This window comes from Micromys minutus (assembly GCF_963924665.1).
Source record: "Micromys minutus genome assembly, chromosome: 24".
NCBI classification, from domain to species: Eukaryota; Metazoa; Chordata; class Mammalia; order Rodentia; family Muridae; genus Micromys; species Micromys minutus.
The window spans coordinates 45,341,588-45,360,244 of record NC_137959.1 but is presented as its reverse complement, the minus strand read 5'-3'; the positions used below and the strand labels follow the sequence as shown (position 1 = coordinate 45,360,244).

General features: G+C 49.9%; 1 protein-coding gene across 5 annotated transcripts; it reads right to left on the bottom strand.

Annotated features, from left to right (window-relative positions):
* Positions 1-318: 318 nt before the first annotated feature.
* Positions 319-18,419, bottom strand: DEF8 (differentially expressed in FDCP 8 homolog). Of its 5 annotated transcripts, none has more exons than XM_080937432.1 (12): positions 18,355-18,419; positions 13,444-13,577; positions 12,280-12,377; positions 9,310-9,459; positions 7,658-7,799; positions 7,071-7,235; positions 6,213-6,340; positions 5,979-6,092; positions 4,407-4,487; positions 3,342-3,482; positions 3,111-3,220; positions 319-2,057 (listed from the first exon to the last, which is right to left on the bottom strand). In XM_080937432.1, the coding sequence occupies exons 2-12, from the start codon at positions 13,565-13,567 to the stop codon at positions 1,955-1,957; spliced, it is 1,356 nt and encodes a 451-aa protein (XP_080793558.1). In that variant the 5' UTR covers positions 13,568-13,577; positions 18,355-18,419; the 3' UTR covers positions 319-1,954. The 5 variants fall into 5 exon arrangements, with proteins under 5 accessions (XP_080793558.1, XP_080793561.1, XP_080793562.1 ...); XM_080937435.1 differs by having other exon boundaries at positions 9,310-9,429; XM_080937436.1 differs by having other exon boundaries at positions 13,444-13,531; positions 18,355-18,418.
* Between the last annotated feature and the right edge of the window lie 238 nt (positions 18,420-18,657).

Genomic DNA, 18,657 nt, shown 5'->3' with positions numbered 1-18,657 from the left:
CACCATACACTAGATAACCCATAATTAATGAAACCAAGACCACAGTGGTATTGTTACCGCCAGGCCTTCCTGTTGCTAGCCTGGTTCCATTGAGTGGACTCTTCCAAAAAGTGTCTGCCGTGTAAATGGGCTTTAGCTGCTGGCTAGATTCTTCTTACTAGTCTGTGGACTCATAGATTCTACCATACTCTGCATCTTCCTGAAGGCAACTATAGAGGAGAGGTGATGAGGAAGGAGATTTGGAGTGTGCTCTAAGAGGGGGCCCAACACTTTGTTCAACAAATGCCAGACTAGTAACATTTTCTTTAGACACTGTGATTTATAGTTGGAACGTGACATTGATTACACAGGAGGCTCAGGAAGGGCCAACGGGACAGACACATGATACAATGAAAAGGAACACACAGATGTGGGGGTGTGCTAAATGGCATTTGGTTTTAAGATCCTCTTTAACGCCAAAGAAGAAGCGGGACAGGGGACCACTGTTGACCCCACATTACACTCACAGGACTTGACCTTTCACCCTGAGCCAGGTCAACTCCACCTTTCCAACATTTCCCAGATGGGAAAACCGAAACAGGAAAGACAGCGTGGGTAAAGCCACTTGACAGCAAAGAGGAATAAAGAGTAGGCGGCGGTGTGTCTACCCATCCCTCACATGCACCAGCAAGCTAAGCTTCAACTGGCTAGTTGAGAGGTCCCTTCTTGTGCCTCATTAAAGGTGAAGGAAATCCACGTTGTGACACACTGCGGCCTCTGCCCACCGCCTCTGTATGTCAACAGCAGTTCCCCGGCAAGGAGAAAGGGGCAGATGCAATCAACTCCTGCTTCCCAGGAAGAGAGACGGAAGCTGTATTTTGAGATCCCCTTGTCTCTGCACACCTTCAGCTGTAGGATTTATGGGGTGTGTGCATTGAGGTGGAACGTACCTCACTGGAAAGCTGAAGGTCCTCACACCTTCAAAGCCTGCACCTTCCTGCATGGGCCATGGACCTCCTGCTTGAGTCTAGCAAATATTCCTAGTTCTTGGCCTTAGGCTCCTACATCAACACCCAGCAACTGGTCCTCCTCAAGTAGAACACTGCGGCAGCAGAACAGAGACCTCTGTGGGAAGGTTTAATCCCCCAAATGCCACATAGGCCAATGATAATTGACAGGCTCAGCTGACCTAGAACCTCCTTCCCGGACACAGTCCCACCTACGTAACTGGAGGCTCAACTGTCTTCCTTAGGATGGGTCCCTAGCTGCCCAGCTCAGAGCGCCAGGATAAAGTGGACTAGGCTGTGGCAGAAGCTCCACAGACCCCTTCCTTCCCTATTGTACAAAAGGGGCGGGAAAGCACACGTGACTGACAGGTTAAAGGTGATGATGACGACTCTCAGGATGCTGGGGAAGGTCCATGGGACTCCACTGTGAACTTCCTCCCCAGTCAGAGGAAGCTGGACGTCCCTAAGAAGGCAAGGTGCTAAGAGGGTTGGGAGCCTCTAAGTAGAACCTAAATCTTCCCCAGCAGAGATAAAACTCAGTCAGGAGGCATCCTCTGGTCTCAGCGGACAGGTCTCTGAAGTTTCTGACCAGTTGTAAGGGTGTTCTAGACAGAGCAAGGCCATCTCTATGGCGCAGAAGGATTGGTTTTAAAGGCCTGGAGAGCTCTGTGCCATAGGAGAGTGACTCCTCCACTTGCCTGAAGTCACACCCAGGCTCCTCTGCCTAAGGAGTCCTACAATGGGGCACGGGCAGCATTGTGATCCCTTATAGCAGCATACCCAATTGACAGCCAGGCACACACATTCCAAGTCTCAGCACCTGAGAGATAAGAGTCCTGGTGGCCAACAGTCACTTCCTTCTCACCGGAGAGAGACAAAGAGGCCCAGAGGATGCACATCTGATGGGCAAGGCCAGCAGGCGACAGCCAGAGGGGCAGAGATGGTGCCTGGTGTTCTCCTCCAGAGTTCTAGGCATCCATGTCTAGACCAGGTTCCTGGAACAGTGACTGCTTTCTCAAGGTGAGCCGGGCACACTTTGGGCACGTGGTCGAGTTGTCATAGTAACAGTCCCTGAGGTTAGAAAGAAGACACACACATGACATGATACACCATGGAAAGCCGGAACAACTTGCACCATGTGGGTTGTAGGGATCAAACTTGAGTAACTGGACTTAGCAGCAAGCTCCTTTACCTGCTGAGCCATCTTGTCAGCCCTCTAGCTCTCACCTATTCAGCCATGACCATAACGTATCAACACGATGAAGCTTTCTTCCTGTGTTTTCCAAACTGTGCACCAAAGTATAGCACGACTCTGCAGACTGCTCATTACTTTGATTTTAAATTTCTTTCTATTTGAGCACAATAAGTAAGTTTGGGCCCATCTGGCCTACACTGAGGCAGAAAGAGTAACTTTAATGTAGCTACAGAACTGAGTAGTGAGTGGACTCTGTGAGCAACTTGGGGCCAGAAGGGCTTCAGAGGCTACTCCAGGATAAGTTAGGCTGCAGTGGCCCAGCCCAGGTCTGTATACATTTGTAATGGAACTTGATTTTCCTTAAACAAGGGTCTCATGCAGCCCAAGTTGGCATCAAACTTGCTATGTAGCTTGGGATGACTGAACTTCCGCATTACAAGTGCTAAGATTATAGGTGTCAAGGTGGGGGATGGGGGTGGGGGCATCCTCTTGGAGACAGGGGTGACGGGTAGGGGAGGAGGAATGGGATGAACTGTCAGAGGGCAGACCAGGAGGGGGATAATGACCAGACTGTAAAAGAGATTAATAATATGACTTATGCAAAAGAGAAAAAAAAGATTACAGGTGCTTACCACTAGGCCTAGTTCTCTTCTGTGCTAGAAATCAAACCCAAGCTTTCGTGGTTGCTAGGCTACAGTTGCTAGGCTACGTTCCCAGCCCCTTAAAAGAGCTTTTAGTTGTAGCCATAGACATCAGAGCCTAACTCCGGCTCTGACAGAAAGACAGCACAAGCCCCATGTCTGTCTCCTCTCTCATGGGCAGCAGTGACAGGTTCCACAAGACCAGCTGCAGCCAAGGACAAAGGAAGGCGTTCCTCTCAGACAGTGGGGAGGAGCCTCGGCACCTAATCTGAGAGTGGCCACACCCACCTGTGGAAGACAGCTGAGCAGTCATTGCACACGGATGTATGGCTGTCGAACGGGAACAGCACGTCCCCCTCTTTGCAGAGCTCACAGACAAACCCCTTGGCTTGGCACCGCTGTTGAAAAGGAAAGCAGCTTAATGACTGGCAAGGAAGCACCGAGTCAGGCCAGTCCTGGCCCTCAGGAAGAGCCTCCTCTAGGTAGAGCTGCCATCGCGGAGGGGACGGGGAGACCCACCTCACAGTCCAGCTTGATGTGCTTAGCGAAGAGCGTGTGGATCTCGGTTAGGGAGCAGCTGAGGCGGCCCATGTGCACCTCAAGGAGGTCCTGGATGGAGTACATCTCATCGTTCTCCACAAAATGCTGTCGGTCTTGGAGCTGCCAAGACCCAGCGAGTGTTACCACAAAGGCAGAGCGAGGCCCCCACTTGCCACCCACAGCCGCTCCTGTTGTCAGGGCCCAGGGTTCTTGGGGAAACCACAGGTTGCATAGGGTGTCCATTTAGGGATCTCAAGATTCTGGAGAAGCCAGAGGGCAGATATGGCCAGGGTAACATTTCCTAATCTATATGCCGTCCCCTGCCCTGTTGCACAGACCTGGGAGGCCCCTCCAACCACAGTGGCTGCTCATTGCTCCCAACCGCTTGGCAGAACTTCCGCTGCCATCTGCGCCTCTTCCTGGTCCTGGTCTGTTTAAAGCCTTCTGGTTCTACGCACCCCTTGCCCTGCCTGCTTCTGTACACAGCGGTCTCACCATGACATACTGCCTATTCCCCTGGTCATCCTGGCTCCCTGCCCACTCTCCAAGGGCCTGTCTTGCCCACTGTTCCCGTAATTTAGGCCAGTGTCTAAGACCACTTATTGAGCAAAGCAATAGATGAGTCTTAAAACTTGTATTTTGGCCAGGCATGGTGGTGCATGCCTTTAATCTCAGCACTTGGGAGGTAGGGGCAAGCAGATCTCTGTGAGTTCAAGGCCAGCCTGGTCTACAGAATGGGTTCCAGGACCTCCAGGGCTACAAAAAGAAATAAAGCTTGCGTTTTGTTCAACCTGCCTGAGACAGTTAAGGTCAAGACCACCTCCCTAAGGCTAAATTCGGTAATTGTTTATCTTAGTTTGGGAAACTGCGCTCCTTAGAGAACGCTGCTGAGGTGTAGAATATCTGGCAGTTTATTACAGTTGTGACATTCCCAGAAGGGAGCGTTCAGAAGGCTGCAAGCAGTATGAGGTATATCTGAGGAATCTGAGCATGAAGTACCCTGTCACCCTGGCCACCTGAGACTGGTCCCTCTAGCAGTCTGACCTGCAGCAGCAGTCGCGCCTCCATGGCCTCCTTGCAGGTGATGAAGTATGGCTTCATGAGCAGGATGTCCTGGCGCAGCTTCTGTGGACACAGACATCAGGTGGGCACATCAGCCATGGCACAGGCACCACTGCAGCTGGCTCTGCGAGGCTAAGGGGCTGCTTCTGTACTGGCTCCATGGGGCCATGCTCACAGGGTGGTGTCTCGCTCCTTATACTGGGGTGATAGTGAGGTCTGTAGGGACTAGGGAAGGTGCCCTCAAACTCCACTGGATGGTCCTACGTTTGGCTGCTCTATCCAGTCTCAAGTGCATATCAGTTTCGGGGGTATGTAGAAACCTGGGTTCATTGAACGTGGCTCTTGAGATCTCCCATCCCACAGGAAAGCCTTGAGCCCATCCTAACCCCCGAGGGCAGCACTAAGTCATATCCAACACAGTGGCCAAAACCCTAGGTCAATGCTGTACCCCATCAGTGCTGCCCTCAGACATGGACGCTGAGACCTTTCTTCCTTGCTCATGACGCCATCAGCTCTAGCTGAAGTCGCCCTGACAACAATCACGTAGAGCTGCTGAAATGCCCATTCCTCACTTGACTGGAAGTGTAAGACACACTTTATAATTCAAAATCATACAGAATGCACAAAGAGTAAAATATCTTGACATTCTGTATGTTCATTGTATATTATAATATTTTGGTTCAGCCAGGAGGTGGTGGCACACGCCTTTAATCCCAGCACACTGGAGGCAAAGGCAGGCAGACCTCTGAGTTCAAGGCCAGCCTGGTGTACACACTGAGTTTCAGAATAGCTAGGCTACAGAGAAACCCTGTCTTAAAACAAAACAAGGGCTGGAGACATGGCTCAGTGGTTAAGAGCACTGACTGCTCTTCCAGAGGTCCTGAGTTCAGTTCCCAGCAACCACATGGTGGCTCACAACCATCTGTAATGAGGTCTGATGCCCTCTGCTGGTGTGTCTCAAGAAAGTGACAGTGTACTCATTCATCTTTAAAAACAAAACAAAAAAATCATAATAACATGAAAGAAAATATGCTATCTAATCCCACACTTAGAGGTCAAGGCAGGAGGATCAGAAGTTCAAGGCCAACTTCACTATCAATTTCAAGGTCAGCCTGAACTACAAGTGCTCTCATGCCAATGCCAGATTCACACACTGCTGGGAATTGAACCTGTGCTTCCTGGACCTAAGCTAGTGTTCTAAAAATCCAGCTAAATGCCCAGCCATGCAGGTAAGTCGGATGGTAGGTAGGTAAGTAAACAGATATTTGATTGATGGATAAAATTAAATTAATTCTCTCTCTCTCCCTCTCTCTCTCTCTCTCTCTCTCTCTCTCTCTCACACACACACACACACACACACACACACACACACACACAAAAGCTCTGACTATATAGTTCAGGCTGACCTCATCCTGGTGACCCCCCTGCCCCAGCCCCCTAATGCTAACATCAATGAGATCATTAGGGATTTGACACTGCTGGTTCAACAGACAGCTAAGAGGCCAGTGAAAGAAGCGCACCTCCCACAGGACCCTAGCCAGGGCCCAGCCTCACCCGGATCTCCACCAGCTCCTCCACATAGTTAAACAGCAGAGGGTTAATCTCCCGGAGTCGGAGCACTGGCCGAGACACCATCAGTGCCAGGTAGCGCATGCTGCAACGGGACACCTGTAGGGCAGGTAGTGGAGTGACCAGCTTGAAGGGCTAGGATTAGTCAATGTCCACTTTCTCCCTGCCTTCCCCCCAACCCCGCCCCCGCCACCAACCACCATATCTCCAAAACCCAACCTTGCGTGGCTCAAAGTCCCAGTTGTGTACCACTCTGGCAGGGATGACAGCCAGGTCGTTCCAATGGCAGTGGCTGCAATAGTACTGGCCGGTGTAGTCACACTGCCGGGCCTCACTAGGCACACCTCCTGTGGGGATCAGGTTGTGACAAGGTCAGGGTAGCCAACTGGGATTGAGTAAAGCCTGCCTTCCCTAGCCAAGGACTTACATCATATGGTCCATCTTCCCTCCTCAAGAGGCCCTAGGCCACCCCAGTGTCTCAGAACCCTGTCTACTCATCAGCAAAATCAGACGACAGAATAGTAAAACACAAACGACCCCTGAAGGGACGCCATAAGTTAATAGTAGTTATAATTTCCACCTCTAGAATGTGACTGTTATAAGCTGGAGCAGTTAAGAGTACCAACTGCTCTTCCAGAGGTCCTGAGTTCAAATCCCAGCAACCACATGGTGGCTCACAACCATCTGTCACGGGATCCGGTGCCCTCTTCTGGTGTGTCTGAAGACAGCTATGGTGTACTCACATACACAAAAAACAATTGTATGTGACTGTTGTATTCGAGTTTTCTTGTTTTCCCTTAGATCCTATCTCTGTAGGCTCCCCTTGATAGTGGAAACACAAAGACACTGTAGTCAGAGAGCAGAGGCCGGAAACTGCCTTGTTCCTATAAGAATTGAAAAACTGCCAGTAACATTCCTTTGTCACACCCCAAAAGCAAGGTGCATGGCCTGCGCTGGCCCCAGGCCCTTATGCGGCCGCCAAGTGCAGCTTTCTCACGCACACACTCAGTGCCTTTCCTGGCTCAATTCTGCATTGCTCTTGGCCAGAATGGAAGAGGATCCGCATCCTTCACTCACGGAGAGAGATGGGAACCCGGCACTCGGCACAGCGGTAGTCCTGGCTGTCCAGCCCGGTCTCGGGGCAGATGTTCAGCTCGTACTCTGCCTGGTGACTGACCTTGGAGCTGACACATGGTTTGGAGATGAGGTTCAGGCACTTGCTGTGACAGCGGTAATAACACCCTGCGGTAGGAAACACCGGCTCTCTCAAAAGTTGTACAAATCACCACAGCCTAGGAGGACCTTCAACTGACTGCTCCACAGACACATACCCCATCGGCTCCCTGCACTGTCTGCATTAACTCAGGAATTCCTCCCGGAACTGCTGTGTGGCTCAGCATCTCAAAGAGCCTTACGTCCCTGGACTCTACGCTTTGTCTCTTAATTTACAAATCACCTTCCATTAGCTCACATCAAACCCAAACCATCCAATGACATTTCCTCTCCATCTCCCTGTCTTCCCCCATTTCCCATTTCGGGTGTCCATGACTCCACCCTTCTAGGACTGAGACGGCCACATAAGTCATCCTGACTCCTTGTTTCTGCTACCTGCATGTGACCCAGATCTGGGAGCAGGGTTTATAACGGGTCTTGGTCTTGCCGACCTGTGCAGGTGTACCAGGTCTGGATGAGGCCCCAGATGATGGTATTGCACTTGTCACAGGTTTGTTTGACGCTCTTGCTCTTCTCCTTGTAGAAGCGGTGCTCTAGGAGAACCCGGATGTTAGGTTCCTCCTCGTTGGGGTCCTGTAGGGGAAGAGCAATGGAAAAGGTATAGGTGAGTTAAGGAGTAGCTCCTTTTCACCACTCAGGATCCTCAACACATGCCTTCCAGGACCTGCCTGTAGCAGAGATACTGAGTTTCAGCCCAATGCACATTCCCCTTCTCTCATTAGCAACAGAATCTTAATTAGGCACTAGCCCTCAAGAACACAGACAGTGGGCTGGAGAGATGGCTCAGTGCTTAAAGGCACTGACTGCTCTTCCAGAGGTCATGAGTTCAAATCCCAGCAACCACATGGTGGCTCACAACCATCTGTAATGGGATCTGATGTCCTCTTCTGGTGTGTCTGAAGACAGCTACAGTGTAGTCATATATAATAAATAAATAAATCCTTTTTAAAAAAACACAGTGTTTGGCAGCCTCTTTGCACCCAGGTGCTGTATAGATCCAAGGGCCCGTATCAGGAGGAAGGCTGCCTCTGCCCTCTACTAGCTGCAGTAGGTAACCTTGGACTTCTTTCAGGATCTGGCAGAGTTACAGAAAGATGAACTACGGTTTTAACACTTCTGGCTGTTGACTAGTGTTGGTATCAGGAACCAGCTTTCGCCAAACCCAGCAGTGATGTCACCCACAGGTAACAGCATCTGTTACCACAGCAACGGCCATACATTCCCAGCGTCCGTTTGGTTTAACCCCCACCTTTACCTGCCAGTGGTTACATCACAGTTAATAAATAAAAAGCAGAACCTTCCTGACCTTTGCCCCTTCTTCTTCCTCTTTCTTCCCTCTTTTGTCTCTATCACCCCCAAAAAACCTCTTCCACATGCATTGGCCTGGTGTGGTTTATCCAGACACCTAGGCCAACTGTCTGCTTTTCTCTCATAAGTAAAATTGCACGTACATGACCTTAAACTACTGCATCTTGGGATATGTTTGCTACCATGTATCCTTATCTATTTCCTAATGAATGTTCCACTCTTAATTCCCAGAGGGTCAAAGTCCACACAAGAAATACAGTAATGGACAAGCCTAAAGGCACAGGTTCAGACTGCATCCTGTATTTGTGTGGGTTCTGGATCTATGATACACTGCCTCCTCCCATTGACACCTCCTAGGCCCAGTACAAGTCAAAGAGGAATTGTGTCAACACACTTGGTTCAGTGGGTGGTCACAAAACTAACCCATGACTGTGATGGTTTCAAAGATCAACATGTAACCCAGGACTAGCCAATCACCGTGAATGTTCCCCAGACTTGTGACCCAGACAATCAGTCACAGTTGACTGCCCAAACTGAGAAAGGCAAACTCCTGGAAAGACAGCTATCAGTTGCTGATGTCTTCTTTGCCACCTCCAAATGCCTGCCTGAGGGCTGACTAACACAAGGTAGAGCAGAAGAATACAGAATTCCCAACATCCTTAGAAGTCTCCACCCCCAGCCCCAAGTTCCTTTGCCTTTAAAGGGCTTAGGACTGGGTTTATGTCCCTCACAATCAAGAGAGGCTGTACCGTCTGCGGAGGAGGTCAGAACCCACCTTCAGCTCCTGGAGCTTCAGCCGGAGGTGGATCAGCCTCACCACAGCGTCCTTCTGCTTCTCCGACTGCTCCGGCAGCTCCAGGATCACCTGCTTGCACTCTTCGATCGCCTGCTGAAGCTGCTGGACATCAGAGGTCAGGAAGAGACCCTACCCAAGTTGGAAGGCAGCAGTCAGATGACCATCTAGAAATTTCTCCCCATGGAAGGCAGGCCTGTCCTCATGAGCAGACTCAGCTCCCTCACCCAGAGGAAGACTTACTCAAGGCCCAGGAGAGTTAGCAACACATAAGAACCCATTCTTGTGAATCTCAGAGTTTGAGGCCAGCGGGATCTACAGAGTGAGTTCTAGGACAGCCAGGGCTACACAGAGGAACCCTGTGTCAAACAAACAAAACGAATCCATCCTTTATGCCTCTGCTCTTTGCGGGACTGATCTGTTCACAGGCCTCTGAACACTTAATTCAGGCTACGTGTCAAGGACAGCCTCTGCTGCCGGGGATGTGGTTTGGCTGTTAGGGTGCGTGCCAAGCATACTTGACATCCTGGGTTCAATCCCCAGAGCCAAATAAACCACACTTGATTCATGTCTACAATTCAAGCACTCAGGTGGTGGAGGCAGGGAGTTCAGCATTAAACTGGAGGACAGACTGGCTAGAAACCTGTCTCAAAGAGAGGAAGGGGGAAAACGAGTTTACCCTCAGCTACACAGCAAATCTGAGACCAACCTGGGCTACCTGAGATTCTCTTGAACACAAAACAAGGAGCTGGGGAGATGACTCAATCAGTGAAGTGCTTGCCATGTAAATATGAGGATCTGAGGAGGGATTTCCCCAGCACTCAAGGAAAAGGCTGAGCACGGAAGAACATGTCTAGAACCCTGGCGCTGGGGAAAGGAAGTGGGGTGGTCCCTTGAGTTCTTGGCCAGCTGATCTTGCTGAGGGAGCTCCAGGTTCAGTATTTTCAGACAGAGAGACTCTGTCTCAAAATAAATAAGATGGAGCAAGTGAGGCAGAGGCAGAAAGATCTCTGTGAGTCCAAGGCCAGTCTGGTAGGTGAGCCAGGGATACATAGTGAAAGATGACAGACAGACAGACAGACAGACAGACAGATAGATAGATCAATGGATAGGCATGTAAACATGGTAGATGGATGGATGGATAGACAGAAAGATAGGTAAGTTGGATAGCAATAGAGGACGCCTCCTGACATTAGCAGCTGGCCTCTACACATTATGGGTTATACACACACATGGGATCATGTACAGACACATACATCAAACACACATTTAAGAAAACTGTAAAAAAAAAAAAAAAAAGCCAGACCTGATGACACACACCTTAATGGGAGACTCAGAGGCAGACAGATCTGAGTCCAGGGCCAGTCTGGGCTACACAGAAACTCTGTCTTGAGGGGTGACTCCTAAGAGCTGATAGATAGGCGGAGTTAGATAAGTAAAGTGCTTTTCTGACATGCCAGAGGCCCCAACGTCACACACATAAATACACATTCCTCTTCAGAAATCCAAATCCAATAGCTTTTTTTAGCCGTGCTGTTTCATCTCTAAAAAGGCTAAGAAAATGAGGAAGAGGCTTCTGGCTTAAATCCTAAGAAGCCAGCAAAGCAGCTGAATGGTCCACAGTCATCCCGGACTCAGCACCTCTGGGTGCTTTCCCATATGCTGACGCAAAAGCTCAGTCTAGCTAAGGCCCCACACCTAGAATGCTCTGCTTCAACTGGGAGAGACAGGCTCAGACCTCAGAGCCAGGAAGGTCAGCTGGCTGTCCTCAGGAGACACCCTCCTCCTGCCGTAAGATGAGCTTTCTAAAGACTCAGGCAGAAGGGTAGCTCTGCCCGTCCTTCCTCTTTGGAGCTCATACTGTGGCTAAGCGGGAAATGTGTGACATGTTATAAGAAACATAAAACACCTTGGGCTTGATGGCATGGGCATGTAATTCAACTGCTTGAGAGGCTGAGGCAGGGGGATAAAAAAATTCAAGACCAGCCTAGGCTACGAAGCAAGTTTAAAGCTAGCCTTAGAAACTTTTGAAGACTTGGGCCACCACCTTTAAAGGGTTAAAAGTGTGCACCTTTAATCCCAGTACTCAGGAAGCAGAGGCTGGCGACTTCTGAATTCGAGGCTAGCCTGGTCTACAGGTTGAATTCCAGGATGGCCAAAGCTACACAGAGAAACACAGTCTGGACACAGAAACAAAAGAAAAAAAGAGAAAGTTACTCTGTTCCTCTCAAATAAGGTAGAGATGGTGTGCATAAAACTAAAGGGCTTTCAAACATAGTAGGTCTCTTCTTCCTCTTTTTCTCTTCAAAACAAGCCTTCTGTCAAACAAAACACAGACTAAGCCAGAGAGGTGTGTGTGTAAAGTACCATTTATAAAACACCCCTGGGGACTCCAAAGGGAATCAGCTCTAACACCCGCTTCTCTTCTGCCTTTTGTTTTTTTCTCTGTGGAGCCCTGGCTGCACTAGAACTCACTCCGTAGATCAGGCTAGCCTCAAACTCAGAGATCCACCTGCCTCTGCCTCCAAGTGCTGGGATTAAAAGCATGTGCCAACACAGCTCAGCCACATTCACTCCTTAAGAACCTAAAACTTAGGCTCAGTGGTTAGAGCACTGACTGCTGTTCCACAGGTCCTGAGTTCAATTCCCAGCAACCACATGGTGGTTCACAACCTATCTGCAATGGGATCTGATGCCCTCTTCTAAATCTTTTTAAAAAAGCTGAAACTTAGGAGAAAAAAGGATTTGCACCTTCCAACTGTCTCCAGACCCTCAGATTTTTCAAGATGAAGGTCAGGTGCCATGAATGTTTCAGATCTGAAACCTGGGGCCCGCTGAGCCCAGTGTTAGTGGCTAGCTAGAAAGGAAACTGTACCCCAACTTGTGAGAGTATCTGAACCACTAGCCACCTGCAAGAGGGTAACACTCAAGGGCCCAGACTCCAAACCTTACCACAGGGCGGGAAAAGTGGTCCTCAGACAGGCCGAGATCCATCACGCGCTCGGAGTAGCAGAACTCAGGCTCCCCAGTGGGCAGCTCAGGCAGAGTCTCTGGAGTAAGAGGACAGGCATAAGGGGTGGTAAACAGTCTGCCTGCTACCTCTTTCTCCCCATCACCTAGGGAGGAGAGAATTGAGCCAGGGGTATTGGGAAGCCCACAAAAGGAGGGTACTGGGAAAAGCTAGGCACCCGTCAGCTGTCTGTAAAGGACTCTGCCTCACTGTGAAGACCAGAAAGTACCAGTGAAAATTGCAAATGTTGTTCCAGTTTCTGATCCCCCGGTAAGAAGTCTAACTCTTGTTTGCTTCACTTAAAATGAAAAAAAAAGACTGGTAAACACCGAATAGCGCTCATAGCGTGGCCACAGTCGCCTGTGATCCTAACAGCTGGGAAACAGAGACAGAATCACCAACAGTGTGCTCAGATACATAAGTAAATAACCCTTTTGTAAAAAGGGCTGGAGAGATGGCTCAGCGGTTAAAAGCACTGACTGCTCTTCCAGAGGTCCTGAGTTCAATTCCCAGCAACCACATGGTGGCTCACAACCATCAGTAATGAGATCTGATGCCCTCTTCTGGTGTGTCTGAAGATAGCTACAGTGTACTCACATACATAAAGTAAATAATTAAAAAAAAAAAAAAAGAATCACTAGTCTCAGTTTCAGTCCCAGCCTACCTACCTTCTAAAGGTCTATCAACAGATATGGCAGCCATTAGACTCTAAACACCTACTGTGTGAGGCCCTGGGATTCTCCAGACTCACATCCCTGCCCTCTAGATCAGTGGTTCTCAGCCTTCCTGATGCTTTAAGACAGCTCCTCATGTTGTATAGATTTCTATCCCCAACCATAAAACTACTTTCATTGCTACTTCATAACTGTAATCTTGCTCCTGTTATAAATAAATCATAAACATCTGTATTTGCTGAAGGTTCTAGGCAACCCCTGTGAAAGGGTTACACAACCCCCAAAAAGGTTGAGACCCACAGGTTGAGAACCCCTGCTCTTGGATGTTCATTCTGGTAAGGAAGTGTGACTATGCCTGCCCATGGGTTAATCTAAGGAATCAGACAGTCTACACAACCCTCACCACAGCCCTCGCCCTGCACCAAAGCTCACCTTCAGAAGTGACTTCTTGGGCCTTCTCATTGGGTTCCTGTTCATGATGCCTTGGTCCGAGCTGCTTGTTGAAGGGGTTGAGGTGAGCCTGCCGGAACCGAACCAGCTTCTCGTCATATTCCATAGCATCCCACCTGAGGGCCCAGCACAGCTGAGATGAGTCTCCCAGGCTCACCAAGGCTCATCCCCTTTCTCCAACACCCTGTCTCTTTCATGTCCCAGAACTGGGGACATGTGGTAGAGCAGAGAAGCCCCACAAAGCAACTTCAATCCTTCTCCAGAAGCCAGCAGATACCTCTAACCAAGCTCCCCTGGAAGTGTTTCCTCAAAAGAAACCCCCAGTGGTAAGGGCTATCCCAGGGGTACAAGCTTATCCCAGGTTTATCCCAGGGTGTGGGACAGAAAATCTGGAATCTAAGGTCCTACCCCTGACTGGGACTCCTTTGGCCTTGTAGCTCCTCAGAAGGCTCTTTGCTAGGCCTCAAAAGGGCAAATTTCTCACTTGGCCCCAGTCTAGTCAGGCCCTTGTTGCTCGCCTACTCCTATGAGACACACCTCTTGGAACTGGATCTTCCTTCCTGTCCCCTTACTTAAGATGTTCCCTACAAAACAGAACACCCCAAAATACCATCCTTGTTAGAGTGTTCACCAGTGAATTCTCTGGAATTAAACCCAAGGCCCATCCTCAACCTACTATTGGCAGGGTGACCTGGGCCCCTTCCCTGGCCTCAGCAATGCAACTAGGCTCCAGTATGAGCTTGTACCTCTCAGGCTTGAGTTCCAGTCCTACTTCACGACCACATGGCCTGAGTTGTTCCTACAGCTCCCTGCGGCGGGATCCCAGGGAGCAGAAGTGTTTAGGTTCACACTCATCAGAAGTTAAGATCACCAGGCGCTCTTTCCCCTCCCTAGGGCTCAGCCCACAATGGGAACACAAAACTGGTAGCTCCTAGGAGAAAAGGAGGGGCTGTCTGCGTCTGAATAAGCCAGAAGCCTTTGGAATGTGGCTCTCCACTTATCTAGTTAGGTCACATTCCATGGCTTCTCTCTGCCTGTTTCCTCATCCAGAGGTAGGTCACTCTCTGATTCCACTAATGTGGGTGGAATTAGTTCATATACCCCGAGCACAAAATAAACTCTACACAAGCCAGGTATGGTGTTGTGTGTATGTCTCAGGAGGCAGAAGCAGGCAGATCTCTGCGTGGTCTACAGAGCAAAGCTTGTCTTGAAAACAAACAAGCAAACAAACATCTATACAAGGTTTGCTATTAAGATAAGTCAGAAGTGAGTGGAGGGCGGGACCATGGGTGCCTGGTTACCATGTGCTCTCTCCATGCCTACATCAGTCAGGAATAAGATGAACTCTTTCCCTGCTCTCTCCATGCCTACATCAGTCAGGAATAAGATGAACTCTTTCCCTGCTCTCTCCATGCCTACATCAGTCAGGAATAAGATGAACTCTTTCCCTGCTCTCTCCATGCCTACATCAGTCAGGAATAAGATGAACTCTTCCCCTGCTCTTTCACTTGAAGAGAAATAAAAGCAATAGGTCCAGAATGGCAGACACTGCTCAGTCCTCACCATGTGGTGTGGTCACCAGGACTGATGGACCCCTCAGCACTCTGCAGACGCTCTCTCTTCAGAGCCACACGGACCGTGTCCTGCTGGCCCTGCCTCTGTATAGGGAGGAGGCCATAACTCTAGTCTGTTAAGAACTACTAGCTGCTGACAAAGGCCTAAGGGATGCAGGTCCCCTGGGCTGATACCTCGAGGTAGTCACACTGGGTGCTACAGTCAGGGGTCCCCAACTAATACCCAGCACCTCCCAAGCATCCCAAGGAGCAGCCAGAAGCAGGTGAGGTCAAACTGTCCCAGGGCACGTTCACACTCTCATCCCAAGTGAGCCGGTGTAACTTTGTCACATGATTCCCCGGGCTGCCCTGCACCTACGTATGTGCTGATCAAAAGAACACAACGAGCAGAAAGATCACTCAGGGTTTCTCAGAACTGTCCCCCTCCCTTCCCCCTCTGTCTGGAATGCAGTCGTAATGAGTGAGCTATGACAGAAGCCACAGATGAGGACGGCCAAGTGAGAGATGTAAAGCACTTCCACCCAGGTTCTGGCCACTCACCACAATGTCTCAGTCAGGCTAGGCGGAGGCAAACTTGCTTAGACCACTGCGGTGGGAAGGGAGAGCTCTGCCTCGTGCAGCCAAAATAGATCCTCATCGAGCACTCCAATCACCTCACACTAAGATGGACAGATGGACAGCCTCAACCTGAACGCCAGCTCCGCCAACCCCCAGCCTTTCTCTGCTCCCAGTTCCTCATGTCACAAAAGAGGAGTAACGTCTCACGGGAAAAGAGACAGATTCTCAGCCCTTAATCCATAAATCCTGTCACCCACCCAGTTCCTCCTCTCTCTTGTTAGCAATCTATGGGACATGCCCACCGCCCACCGCTTTATTGCAAGAGACTCCACTAGGCATGGGATAGTGACAGGAGGTCTCCAGGGACAAATTGGCCACTTTTCTTCATCTTACATGGGAAAACATCCCCTTCAATCATGAGAAAAACATTTCTTTAAACATTATAGTCTTTTAAGGCAGTGGTGGGCACGCCTTTAATCCCAGCCCTTGGGAGGCAGAGACAGGTGGAGCTCTTCATCTTGGCCTTGTCTCAGATCTTAGCAAGTCTAAGGCTGTCAGCCTGGTCTACAGAGCAGGTTCCAGGACAGTCAGGGCAACACAGAGAAACCCTGTCATGAAAAACTAAGCAAACAAACAAAAAACCCAACCAAACAAAAGCCATAAAACGCCTTCACTTTTCTCTGTTGGCAGCATGAGTTTCTGCTGTTCCCTTTCTCTCAAACTCTCTCCTGTGCAGTTAAGACTTCTGCCCAAGCATTCACACACAGACCAGTTTCTTTTCTATCATCATTGGGACAATCTCCATGTGGTCTGGTATTAAGATTGGTACAATGATTAATTAACAAAAAAAGTTCCAAGAGCAGGGGATGAAAGCAAGGGATGCTTAGCTGTTAAGAGAACTTTCTGCTCTTGCAGAGGACCTGGGTTTGATTCCTGGAACACACATAGTTACTTACAACCATCTTTAATTCCAGCTCCAGGGAAATTAGCACCTTTTAAAAACCTTCCTGGGCACCAAGCATGTAAGCAGTCAACAGACAACTGTGCAGCCGACAGCACTGGACAGAATAGTGTAAGTACCTCTAACAAATACCAGTTACTGTCAGCATTACTAGTATTTTCCAGAGTCAGGCAACTCTGATTTAAATCTTGTGGTTGGGACCTGTGAGATGGGCCCTGTGCGTTAAAGGCACTTGGTGCCGTGCATGACAACCTAAGATCAACTCTCAGGACCCACATGAAGGAAGGAAACAACCAATTCGTGCAAGCTGCCCTCTGACCTCTACATGTGGGGCAGGGACATACATGTGCCCACACACATATACACACAAAACAAATAAGTAAATGTAGCTGTAAGAATTTATTAAAAATAATGAAACATATCAACGTATGGCCCGAGTCTCTTGCCTAAAGTCAGGGAGAAGCCCGAGGTTGAGCGGAAGGATGAGTGTGTGGTTTGGTCACAGAAACTGGAGTTGCCACTGAGCAGTATATGACACCATGTGGTGGCCAACCCAAGCTAAAGGAACTGGGCGGAGTGAGCAGGAGCCCCTCCCATTCCTAGAAACCTCTTGATGCTTTAGAATATAGTCAGAGGGGCACGAAGACCTTGGCTAGAACTTGCCTACCGCTCTCCTCCGGGCTACCTTATCCAGGAAAATGGTTCCCTTACGCACGTCCTGACTGGCACTGACACCACCTGACGAGGGACGGAAGCAGGGGATGAATTAAGCAATGGAGCCATTTGACCCGTCTGCCTAGTTTGTCTGGAGCCAGTTTGGAGAACCATATTGCCCTTTCAGCTGAGAACAAACAGACAGAAGCCCAGCCCAGCACAGGCCGAAGCAAGCAACAGCTGGCTTTGAGTATGACACCATCTCCTATTTCCCAACTGGCCTTACCGAGTTCTGCGTCCAGAATCCATGATTGGCCTCAGGAAAGAGACTCAAGAAAGGGGAAAGCAAAACAAAAGAAAACTCTGTTCCATCAAGCCTCTGCAGAGGCCTCTTAAAGCGAATAATAATTACAATTTGAGAATCCGAAACCCTCAGAGTAAGGACCAAGGATCTGTGGTACATCAGAGGCACTAGGTGGAAGTTCAGAACAGATTACTAAGAATAAGAGCTGCCTCCCAGGTACTACTTTGAGTCAAGTCATCACAAAGTAAGTCCAAGGGCTACAGGAGGCCCTGGGAAGGGGCAGAGTACATCCTATCTGTTCACACCCATAACAAGGATGGACGAATAATCCGGGCCAAGCAAGACCAGTGTTAATCATTCTCAACTACCCCAGAAGGCACAACAAAGCGCACCTCACATTTTTACCCGCTATGCTCTGAGGATGCGCCTGTCCTCACTGGAGCAGGTCTCTACGACCTTCCTCACCCACTTCATAATTGTGAAACCGAAGGCTCAGAGACGCCTTCTTCAACACAGCAGAGGGCAGGTCCCTCTGGGTCCTTGGGCCAGAAGCCACCCGGTGGTTGGAAGTGGGGGTCCCCATCTGTGGACGCTAAGCTCTGCCCCGTGTAATGCGGGGACCAATGAGGCCACCAAGGCCTTGCGCACAGCAGAGAGCCAGCAGGCGGCAGCCGGGAGCTGGACGTCTTGTTTGAGGCCTCTTCCAGTTCTGCACCCTTCGAGTGCGGGTCAGAAGCCGGATCCCCGAGTCCTGCCAGTGGCGATTGCATCCTGAGATCTGGACCCTCGCCTGCTCCCCCACCAGACCCACAGGCACCTACGGAGACTGCTCCGCCGCTTACCTGGCTGCCGCTACATTGTACCGGACCGGCTGGCTACACTGTAGTTCGCCGCCGCGGTTACATTGTACCCGCACTGCCGCCCGCTGCTGCCGCCTCCGGCCAGGAGGTTCATGACACCGACTGGCCTACTGGCTCATTGGAGTGCCTCCAAGCCCGCCTCTGTCCATGAAGTGCATCACCTTTGAGGTGAGTCTTTTCTCTTCTTGACACTCCCCCACGAACTGTGTTCAAGCGAATTGTTCCACAGTAGTAACCCCTCAGTGCCCCACATCCCCAACACTGGCATTCACTTTCCCCCAGGAC